The sequence below is a fragment of the Eptatretus burgeri genome, chromosome 14 (genome assembly GCF_056783735.1).
Source record: "Eptatretus burgeri isolate ZD-2024b chromosome 14, Ebu_testis_v1, whole genome shotgun sequence".
Taxonomy (NCBI): Eukaryota; Metazoa; Chordata; class Myxini; order Myxiniformes; family Myxinidae; genus Eptatretus; species Eptatretus burgeri.
In genome coordinates, this window is record NC_140974.1 from 51828324 (window position 1) to 51840494 (window position 12171).

Sequence of the window (12171 nt, forward strand, 5' to 3'; positions counted from 1 at the left end):
CAAAGCTACAAGAGGTCTCATATGAGAGATGGGGATCTAAGTAACTCATTTTGCCCTGTTATCCTCATTTTTTGGTGTGCGGCCCATGAAATATTCACACCTGAAGGATACCCCCATTAGAAAATTTTGACCATTTCCGAAAATCAGTGAATTAGCCATAACTACAAAGCAATGCGCCCTATTTTTACATGATTGGTATTGAAATGTGCAGATTGAACAGGGGAATACTACTAGTTACTTAATGGAATACTTCTAGATAAATTTATGTACATTTGAGTGCTTTTAATAGAAAAAAGACGTAATTTCCGGACCGCTAATTTCGAAAATCATCAACTACAGAAACAAACATCTGCCAATTGTCATAGTTTTCCTTTATTTTATGTGTTCAGTTTACAATATCAATATAATGAGAATATTTTGAAACAAATTTATACTAGCAAATTATATGATATAGTGACTGAAGTTTGCACAAGTTATCACATATAACATATGTGATAACTATATGTTACACCAATACACATTGTTCTGCAAGAAATGAACTAAAACATATATTTTGAGTGAGTGTCCTCGATATGTTCCACCATCACTGTCCGTGTCATTTTGGTCACCATGTGACAGTTCGTTGCCACACTGCCTGTCGCTGGTGGCACACATGCACTCGTTAGTGCAAGGCAAACTGTCTTGTGAGCAGCTGCAGTTGTTGGTACATGGTTCACTACCACGGCATGAACACACAAGACCATCTAACATCTCCGCTGATGTGGGTCCATCAAACAATGTGGGATGCAGCACACCTTCTCCTCTGTACCATCCACGACCTTCTGGTGTGGGAATTTCTGGATTTGCCAGGTTTCTTCATTGTCCCCTAAGATAGTTTTGAATCGATGTAATAGATTCTTCATTTTGAAGGCTTTCCCTCCTCTAAGGTCAGTATCTAACTCATCAACAAGATGGGAGAAGGCATTTTGATGTTCATCAGATTCAGGTACATCTTGCTGGTATTGCCCAGACCTCATGCTGTGGGTGCTGATGTATGAAGCCATGCAAGTACTATGATATATAGCATTTTTTGCAAACATGTCCTCGCCTTCAAGAAGACCAAGCATATCCTGATCGTCATGTGCTTCTGCTGCTTTGCGAACTGTTGCTTGTCTCGGTCCTGTTCGGACACGGTGAAGTTTGTCACGTTTCCTGGAATGGCAGATGAAACATGTTGACCAATCAGTCATCTTGTGGGTATTTGCTCGCATGTGTTTCGGCTCCACAATCTTTGGTTTCTCTTGTGATGCATGTTCTGAGAAGAAGGATAAGTTCCTCTTACTGGTGTACGACTGATAGCAACTGCGGTGGTAGAATATAGACATATATCCGTTCCTCCCTTACGTGACTCCAAACACTTGCCAATTTCATCGTTCCGTATTTGTAAAGATGACTTCAAAGCTTCCAAACCCATCCTCCCAGCTTTGCTGACCTTCTCCTTTGACGAATTCTGACATATGATGCATGTATCCCATTCTGTCGACAACCTTCACTTATTTTTTGGCGACTGTAACTTCAATGGACTCGATCCCAGTTCATCTGGACACCGTTCAGCCATGTTGGAGTCCTATAATAAAGAGAAATTGAAAATTCCGTTAAATGATTAACGAAAGACCACTTTTAAGCATTATTGCATAATGGGTAGAGCATTTATGATGTGTCCATACAATTGGCATTGGCGTTATACAACCCTGGAAGAGAAGGAATTGAATAAAAATAGATATATTAGGTTTAACTAATTGCTTAGCTATAGCCTTTCAGTAGTGTCCATTTTTGCACAACCATGCAGGACAACCTCGGTGCATGGATGAGAGCGATGGTGAGGATGATAATTATGTAATCACGTTTTATCATATCTTCTTTAATATTGTAAAGGATGACTACTGAACATAGCAATGTCAACATCGGTTTGGAAAAATCGCCTCTCTGATATTTTTCTTATGGCGGTCCTAAAAATTTAGAAAATTATTGTATTTTGTCAATAAAGGCATATAAATTTACATATAATGATGTGGTTGTGATACTACATTATTCACCTGTCCAATCGACACATTTCAATACCAAACGTGTATGAAGAGGGCTCTTTGTCTTGTAGTTTATGGGAAATTATGTGATTTTCTGAAATGGTCCAAATATTCAGACGGGCGTATCCTTCAAATGTGAATATTTCATGGACCGCACACCAAAATATGAGGACAACAAGGATAAATGTGTTACTGAGATCACCATCTTTCATACGGGACCTGTTGTAGCTCTGTCTCAAGCCGGTTGATTAAACTCCTAAAATATAGCCCTTTATCGAGGTTTACCGCTGGCCTACTGATGCAGGTGAGCTTCAGGATGTGCGGTCCTATTTTTAAATGTTATACTGTTTGTGTAATTCAGTACGTCTCCCCCAAAACATCTGAACATTGAATCCCTTCTGCGTGAAATTTGCATTCCCAATATTGAAAACATCATGCATGTTACGTGACCAACTATCTTACAAAATATTAACGATGTGACCAACATCGTTAATATTCATGACCGAATAACACAATCGTATGCAATCTTCCATGTATCACATGACCACTCAAGTTAGTTGCGCAGATCCATGAATCTTGTAAATATGGGCTAGCCCTTTAACCCCGAACAGCAAAATTACTAAAGCCACGGGGACTTCTCAAAACACTATGGTGTAGAGCAGGGGTCTCCAACCTTTTTGGGCGGAGGGCCACAAAACCAAAGTGGTGAGGGGCAGAGGGCCGCACCCAAAAAAAGGATGCTAAACTCCGAAAAACGTGAAAAAACAGTTAAATGTTTTCATGTTTTCTGAAAAAAATTGAAATAAAAAACGTGTAAATAAAATGTTTAATGAAATAGTTTTAAAAATGTAATAACACGTTTAAATAAAATGTTAAATGAAATAGTTTTTAAAATGGAATTAAAAAATATAATTAATATGCAGAAATTTAAACAAAAATTAGTGCTGAATATATTTTCTTGCCAACGAATATGATAAATGAATAATCGTGTTAAAAGCACATGTGTCTAATATGAATCAAAATCATAATAAAAATTACAGAACGCTTTGATCATTGACCCTGACAAATTGGCAGTACCGCGGGCCGCGTTGTAATGTAAATTTAATATGGCACCGCGGGCCGCACAAATCCATCTTAGGGGCCGCATGTGGCCCGCGGGCCGCAGGTTGGAGACCTCTGGTGTAGAGCATGCTCAGTGTTAACTTATGTTCTTCCAGACCGTGGTTTACCTGATCGTGGTTTATCAGTAACCATTTCATCTTCCCCAAATCTTAAAACATACCTACGGATGACGTGTTCAGAAGGAGCAGCATTAACACAAAGTTCTCGATGGTATAATATGTTCTTTGAGCTGCGATGATGGAACACTTATTGTTGAAGGAAAGTAGTTCAACAATAAGAGAGAGGGAACACCGTTGGATCGTCCAACTGTTCATGATAAAAATTCTATCCCTGAATCTTGAATCTGAAAAAAGAAACTGATTTTCATTAATGTTTTAGAAATATGACAATATGAAATCCCTCCACTTCTTTTGGGGGATCCTGAATAATTTATATCATTTGGAAATTACAAAATGTAATTAGTCTCACCCACAAGGGGGTACAAGACAATTACAATGCTGTGTGTGTGTGTGTGTGTGTGTGTGTGTGTGTGTGTGTGTGTGTGTGTGTGTGTGTGTGTGTGTGTGTGTGTGTGTGTGTGTGTGTGTGTGTGTGTATGTGTGTGTATCCACATCGATATATTTTCACTTTAAAAATGTTTTCTCTGCAGCCGTTTGTCCGATCAATGCGAAACCTTAAACATAGGAGGGACTTCCCATTGAGAATACTTTTTTGCTAACCCTAACATCATAGGTCACGTGGTATGGCAGCCACAGTGGATTTCAGGGAAAAAATTGGACATAATTTTCTCCAAAATCGCTCAATGAAAAAAATTGAAACTGCATGTGTCATCGACTCACCATGGGGTGTATAGGGTGACAACGATGACGTCATCAGTGAAGTGGTATTCCAGCCATAATGGTTGAATTGAAATGCTTATACAAAAAATCTGAAACTTCAATATTTCATGTATGACCGGATGTGAATGAAGAATTAAATTTATGATGTCGTAACCCATGCCAAGAAACGATGTGACATAATTGGGTGCATGGATGATACGGGTACATGTCCAACATGTGCTCGACAGTGCCGTTGTAGTTATTTTAGTAATAGTTGTTATACTGTTTAATAAGTTACTGTAATTGTGAGAAACAACTTTAAGAGTCTACACAAGATACGTGTCTCTTTGTTGGCACGTTTTTGACATCCCCCTTTCCCCCCTGTGACACCAGATGCCGTTTTGCACGACCCCACACCCCCCCCTTAAAAAAAAATACGTGGATCCAACAAAATCCCCACCCCCTGCTCCAAACCCCTGTCCCCACCTCCAGAATCGCCTTCCCTCTCACAATGACACAAAACATGCCCGAAATGATGTATATTCAGTGCGTGCCCAGTGCCCATGATATCTCCTGAAGTGCGATTGTCGAGCGAAAGCGACGAACGTTCCCGCTCTTTCACCAAAACACGCAAAACTTCCCTTCTCTTCAGGGATCATGTGACCATCCCGCCTTCTTCAGGGATCATGTGACCATCCCGTCCTCTTCAGGGATCATGTGACCATCCCGCCCTCTTCAGGGATCATGTGACCATTCGGCCCTCTTCAGGGATCATGTGACCATCCCGTCCTCTTCAGGGATCATGTGACCATCCCGCCCTCTTCAGGGATCATGTGACCATCCCGCCCTCTTCAGGGATCATGTGACCATCCCGCCTTCTTCAGGGATCATGTGACCATCCCGTCCTCTTCAGGGATCATGTGACCATCCCGCCTTCTTCAGGGATCATGTGACCATTCGGTCCTCTTCAGGGATCATGTGACCATCCCGCCCTCTTCAGGGATCATGTGACCATCCCGCCCTCTTCAGGGATCATGTGACCATCCCGTCCTCTTCAGGGATCATGTGACCATCCCGTCCTCTTCAGGGATCATGTGACCATCCCGCCCTCTTCAGGGATCATGTGACCATCCCGCCTTCTTCAGGGATCATGTGACCATCCCGTCCTCTTCAGGGATCATATGACCATCCCGCCCTCTTCAGGGATCATGTGACCATTCGGCCATCCTCGTGTCCTTGAAGGTGCCGAGAGTGGCGCTGTTGTGTCACGCGACGGCGCGTGACGTCAGTCGCGGCCGTGTTGATATTTTACCGGCGTGCGCGCGCTGCCTCTGCGTCACTCGGTCGGTCACGAGCTCACGATGGCGACTCGGTGCCGCTCCGTTGTGCTGCTGCTGCTGCTGCTGCTGTTCCTCGTCGCTTGCTCGTTGTCCGCACACAGCTTAGTCAGGTAATTCGCTCATCGCCGCTTGTCCATTTCACTTTGCCACGGCGTGTTGACCCCGATCGGAAAACAGCAAATACTCACATTTTTCCTTGTAATTCCCGTTCACCTTCGTCACTCGCTCACCGTGGTGTTACGATCATTGATTTGCCGGTGAACGCGTCATTGCGGAAGGCCATTTTTCTCTTGGACGACGGAAACCTCGTTTAACAGTGTGGTGGTACTCGAGGCCTGCGGGGTGTTCAGTTACCAAGTTTCTTGTCGAGCGTTCACCGAGTGGCTGACGCACTCCAGTCGAAGCAGGCTGAGCAAGCTGCTTGGTATCTGAGCACCACCCTCTCTACACCCCGATGTGAATAACCACATCCCTCAGGAAGCTGTGTGGCGCCTTTTACGAGCGGTGTAAAGTCGAAGTGTATATATATGTGTGTCTGTGTCTGTCTGTGTCTGTCTGTGTCTGTCTGTGTCTGTCTGTGTCTGTCTCTGTCTGTCTGATCTCATCTGATTGATTATCCATGATCATATTAATATAGAACAAGTTTCTGAAGACAAGTAGTTGTAGTCCGGCAGATATGGGAATGGATTGTGCCTTTGATGATGTAAGTATGAGCTTTGGCACACTGTTAGAGCATGCCCTAAGGACAGGGCCGGATTTGGACATGTGGTGGCCCCTGGGCAGCCTTCAGTAGTGGAGGCCCACCCTACCTTCGAATACTAACCAGAGTGGTGTCAAAGCCACCCAATGCTCGCCTGTTTATACATTTATCGTTTTTCGTTTTTAAAAGAGTAGTCTAATAATATTTTTTTTATAAAGCATTGCAGTGAAGTCTGAGCCAAATAATTTTAAACAATATATGTATTTGTATATTGTAATCGGTAAAAAATAGTGTGGTAGATAAAAACATTAGAAAGAAAATAACTTGCACCAAAAACTTTAACATTTTCACACTCACGCTGACGCTCAAAGACTAGTCTAATAATATTTTTTATCAAGCATTGCAGTGGTCTGATCCAAATAATTTTAAAGCAATATATGTATTTGTATATTGTAATCAGTAAAAAAATAGTATGGTAGATAAAAACATTAGAAAGAAAATAACTTGCACCAAAAACTTTAACATTTTTATGCTCACGCTGACACTGACACTCAAAGACTAGTCTAATAATATTTTTTATAAAGCATTGCAGTGAAGTCTGATCCAAATAATTTTAAAGAAATGCTTGTATTTGTATATTGTAATCAGTAAAAAAAATAGTGTGGTAGATAAAAACATTAGAAAGGAAATAACTTGCACCAAAAACTTTAACATTTTCATGCTCACGCTGATGCTGACACTCAAAGACTAGTCTAATAATATTTTTTTTTATAAAGCATTGCAGTGAAGTCTGATCCAAATAATTTAAAAGCAATATATCTATTTGTATATTGTAACCAGTAAAAAATAGTGTGGTGGATAAAAACTTCTTCTTCTTCTTTCGGCTGCTCCCGTTAGGGGTCGCCACAGCGGATCATCCGTATGATCCGCATAGTGATTTGGCACATGTTTTACGCCGGATGCCCTTCCTGACGCAACCCTGGTCGCCTCTTACGACATTAGAACACATTAGAAATAACTTAAAAACATTAGAAAGGAAATAACTTGCACCAAAAACTTTAACATTTTCACACTCACGCTGACGCTCAAAGACTAGTCTAATAATATTTTTTATCAAGCATTGCAGTGGTCTGATCCAAATAATTTTAAAGCAATATATGTATTTGTATATTGTAATCAGTAAAAAATAGTGTAGTCGATAAAAACATTAGAAAGGAAATAAGTTGCACCAAAAACATTAACATTTTCACGCTCACGCCAGGGTATCCCTATAACTCTCTGTTCTTCAAAAAGGCGAGCTAAAAAGGTGACAAGACATATTTACAGTCATCCATGAAGTATAATTTTCAAGAACAAAGAATCTGAATAAAAATGTACATCTATAAACATCATGATCAATCTATAGGATGATAAGAATCTGTGAAGTTCCTACATTTCAAGCATAAATAATTTTAATAAGCAAGCAGGCACATCTTTAAACATCATGATCAAACTATAAGAATCTACGAAGTTGGAAGTTCCCATGTTTCAAGTATAAAGATTCTGAATAGTGTAGTGAATAAGCAAGCAGGTCAAGCAGGCTAACTATTAAAGTAACCTTAAAATGCAAGGACCATAAATGTAACCTGAAAAATTTGAGGATAATAATAGTAAAGAGACGTGCAAAGTCCCCCACTTCCCAAGAAGTCAACTGACTTCTATATAAAATAGAGAATGAGATAAGATGAATATCTTGTATCTGTTCCACTAACTACCAACTACCATTCAGGTACTCACAAATACATTTTTCATGAAATATGTGGAAGCCCCTGGGCAACTGCCCAGCTTGCCCATGCCTAAATCTGGCCATGCCTAAGGAAGATATTTAGCTATAGGGCCATCGCAGATTTGTCCTGTGGCCAAAATGGCCACCACCGGTCATTATTTTACCAGGAGCTCAGGTTCTAGACTACCGAGGATATTGATTCTGGTGGCTAATCATACATTTTCAAGGATGAAGAATGCAGTGGTACTATTTACAACATGCTATAACTACTCTAACAACTACCTAACTACATATATCTAGCTTTCAGGGAAATAAATAATAGTAAAATTATAAACGCATTTGATATTGGTGGAGTTATACATGTATATGTTTTGAAACTGTGACATATTCATGAGAGTACAATGCAGTCTTCGCAATGTTTCCTTTATAATATTTGGTCGTTTATTTATATGAGCACACAGTTCATGAGATTATGCTGTATCTTGCAAATCAATAGTGCATGTCCCATTGTTGTTTGACATGTTAGTGGTGAGGGCAAGTCTACGACAGTCCTTCCATTATTAACCAGGTAAGGCCTTCCATAGTAATATTACAGGTTTTCAATGAAATGTAATGTTAGTTTCGAGAACACAGTCCACCACAGTGGTAAATGGCAGTGCACTGAAGTGCTGCCTTGACACATTTGCACTGTCCTCTGCACCGCTTTTTGCATCCACAGCGTATGAGTTCTCGACAGGCCTGGGTCGCTTCTGACAGTGTGGTCCAGTGAACTTCTCATCCACCTGTGTCCTTCTTCTTCCACCCCCAGTCACCTGGGGATGGGAGTTCCAGGACTGCAACCATCATCTGTCTTCAGCAGTGACCAGCTTTGTAGGCTGCCCTCTTTGTGTGCTGTATCAGTGCTGCTTGTGTTGGAGGGAGTCCTTCAATGTCTCTACCTTTCTGGGTGAACAGCTGATTGCGTGCCTGATTGACTGATTCTAGGCTGCTCGTGCGGTCATAGAGCAATACCACGAATTGCTCTGGAGACTCCATCCAGTTGTCTATGGTGTCTGGGGTGGCAGGCAAGGCACAGAAGGCTCTAGTGATGTCATCAAAGGCTAGATGATCAAAGCTCTGGCTGGATGAACTGCATCATTGTCAGCATCATGCTCACATGCTTTCCCTAATGCAGCACCAACATCCTCATTGCACACGAGCACCACATCACGACCTTGCTTGTGAGCGTCCATGTCTGGGAAGTAACCCAGTATTCTGTTCTTGAGTTTTTAGTGGAGTGTACACGCCCCGTCACGTGTGTCCCCAGTTGTTCCAGCCTGGTACTGTACAGATTCACCAAGTCTGTTAGCTTGAACACTGGTGCAACCATATTGTCCATGCGCACTTGCTCAATATAGGCGACAAGTCCAGCGAATGCAATTCCATGGTTAACAGTGTCTACATTAGATTATTGTGCCTTTGTGTCCCTCGCTTTATTGTACAGAGAGGCATGACACTGAGCAGGTACTTAGCCTCTTGGGCAATGAGATCTCCAACATGAGTTTGGATATGAGGTGTTTGTCCTGTAGTTTGAGGGCACACTGCCTCAAACGAATGTCAAGTTTGAATGTTGATGCATTACACAAAGCATCTCTTGCTGCAGATTTGCCACAGAAGAAGCATGTCTCTGTTGAATGAGTTTCACGCTCAATGCTCTGACTGGTGAACTTGTGGGTTTCTGGGTCATCATCATGGTGTGTTTTCCTCTTTTCAGCCCTCTGAAGTTTTGTTTTGTTGTACTGCAGTCTGCAGGAGTCATGCCATTTGGCTTTGTGAACCTGGAATGCTGCCTCGATGCCCTGACCCTCATCCAGTTGTGACAGTTTTAGTGTTCTTGGCAGGCAACTGATCTTGTCGAATGCTACAAGATGCTCAGCTATGGTCCTGTATCCTGCCCCATCTATGCCATGTGCTAAATTATATGGACATGTCAGCATCTCATCTGTGTCTTCCTGACACAGAACACATTTGTTTCAGTCTGTGGTCGGGCACTGTTTACCTGATGAGCTCGGCTCATCAGGGTCCACCACCTTGTATAGTTTGGCCATTGTCCCTATGCACTATGCTACTTTAGAACAGTATCTACTAGTTATACCACCACCACTGTACCATAAGCTGAAATCTCCAGGAAAATATGTTTGCTGCCACCACAGTCACAGTCCAGGTCAACTGAAAGCATACAGATATACATCATGCAGATTAGGCGTTGTTAATAGGTGTACACAAAAGCTGTACTAACAACATAGATTAACATTGTGACGTTATTATGATCTGTGTGAATATGCAGCAAAATATATGAATACACATAAACAGAATTATGAGGTCAGCACACAACTCATGGGCTGATTCTGAAATTCCAGAAAATGTGCATAACTGCGCTAATATTTGATGGTTTTACTATTTAATTCCCTGAATGCTTGATATATGTGGTTTGGTAGTTGCTAGTATGTTATAAATAGTACCACTGCATTCCTCATCCTTGAAAATGTACGATTAGCCACCAGAATCAATATCCTGGCTGATCTAGAACCTGAGAAACTGGTAAAATAACAACCGGTGGCTGCCATTTTGGAAAATGGCCGCCATTTTTTGCCACAGGACAATTCTGTGATGGCTGTATAGCTAAATATCTTCCTTAGGGCATGATCTAACAGTATGCCAAAGTTCATGCTTGTATCAAAGGCACAATTCTCCCAAATATTTAACTTATCTGCCGGACTATATCCTGTGTCGGAGTGGCGACCCATCCAGAATTGTGCCAATAGCCAAGGAGACTGATTCAGCAGCACCAACGCTCTGCACAGAGTACAGTCCCAATCTCCTCCTTTGGTGTGTGACAAGGACGAACTGATTTTAGTGAACATCCGGATCTGGATCCGACTACTAGAATTTTAAAAGTGATTCTTCACCATTGAGAGATAGGGCTAAACCGATATATAACACAAGAGGTCAAAAAGTTGTGGACGGATTCGGATGAAACTTGGTGGACACATTGGGTGTGTGACAAGAATGAATTGATTCGATTTTGGTGAAGATCTGAATCCGAATCTGGATAAAATAATCATTTAATTTTCAAAGTGATTCTTCACCATTGAGAGATCGGGCCAAAAACTATATATAGGACGATATCTCAAAAATGTAATGGGCCCGATATGTTCTCGTGGATCAGGCATTGCGTGGCAGATGTATGTGCTCTCCCGAGTGCCCTTCTAATTTGTATATAAAATGTAAAGAATCTAGAGAGACTCAGGGAGATTGCATAACAAGTGATTTTGGCAATCATCTTCTCAAATTAGACTTTGTATGAGAAACCTGATGTCCAAGATAATGATGTCCAAGTTTCACAAGATAATGTAAGATCCATCGCACTCATTCCACAATTATTATTTTCATTTTGATCATCCAAGCATTTGCCTCTGTGTTCCACATACCCTATGCTGTGGTTTTAGACCATTTTTTGTGCCAAATGCAATCCATATGTTCAATGATCATCCAAGAAGGGGTTGATATGATGTAAACTCTTGTAGATATGCAGTCTGATCCTGGATCTCTGCCGTCTTCATTCTTTCGATGTTATTGAATTGCCAGTGGATATTTAATTTCTGTTTTTAAAACATAGACGAGTTTAAAAGTCGATCAAAAATGTTTGTTTTTTTTTTAATTGGAATTATTTTTTGGAGGAATATTCAAGGAGACTGGAAGATATGATGGCAAGAAGCGTTATTTTAAAACACAATGTGTAGAAATGTGATCCGATTTTCTTTATCTTTTGGGACGTTTCATTTCGACGGTACAGCCTCATAAACATCCCAAAGTCCGAAGCCTCGGCCTAGCGTCAGGTGTGCTGATATCTTCTTTATTTGTTAGACATCCTACGGATGTAAATGAACACTCGTTTTACCCTGAGCACGTTGCACATCATGTACAGCAAAATTCACCTTCCTGTGCCTTGTATTTATTGGATATATATATATATATATATATATATATATATATATATATATATATATATATATATATATATATATATATATATATATATATATATATATATATATATATATATATATAGTTTCTGTACACCGCCTTTGCCCGGTTGCAAGTCACCATCTACATTTCCAATAGAAGAGATGTAATTGCTCTTTCATGAAAAATGTATTTTTTTTTGTTTTTCAATCATGAAAAAATAGACCATAGTGAACACAGTCATGTTAATAATTGGCCTTTAAAACCCTTCTTAAGTCATCCTTTTGAAGGGGGACAGACAAATACACATTGTGTTTTATATAGGTTAATGAGCAATTATCTTGAATCTTGAATGCCG

General features: G+C 40.7%; 1 protein-coding gene and 1 long non-coding RNA gene across 2 annotated transcripts in view; one reads left to right on the plus strand and one right to left on the minus strand.

Annotated features, from left to right (window-relative positions):
• Positions 1 to 356: 356 nt before the first annotated feature.
• On the minus strand, positions 357 to 5061 carry LOC147013194 (uncharacterized). The gene is made up of 3 exons (XR_015051426.1): positions 4490 to 5061; positions 3346 to 3528; positions 357 to 1606 (listed from the first exon to the last, which is right to left on the minus strand). It is a non-coding gene; the product is annotated as an uncharacterized LOC147013194 (long non-coding RNA).
• Positions 5062 to 5215: 154 nt separating this feature from the next.
• Positions 5216 to 12171, plus strand: part of CTSD (cathepsin D) — a 23538-nt gene continuing 16582 nt past the window's right edge. Inside the window, exon 1 of the mRNA XM_085855787.1 lies at positions 5216 to 5453. Within this exon, the coding sequence (XP_085711913.1) occupies positions 5365 to 5453 (89 nt within the window). The 5' untranslated portion in view covers positions 5216 to 5364. The remainder of the gene's footprint in view (positions 5454 to 12171) is intronic.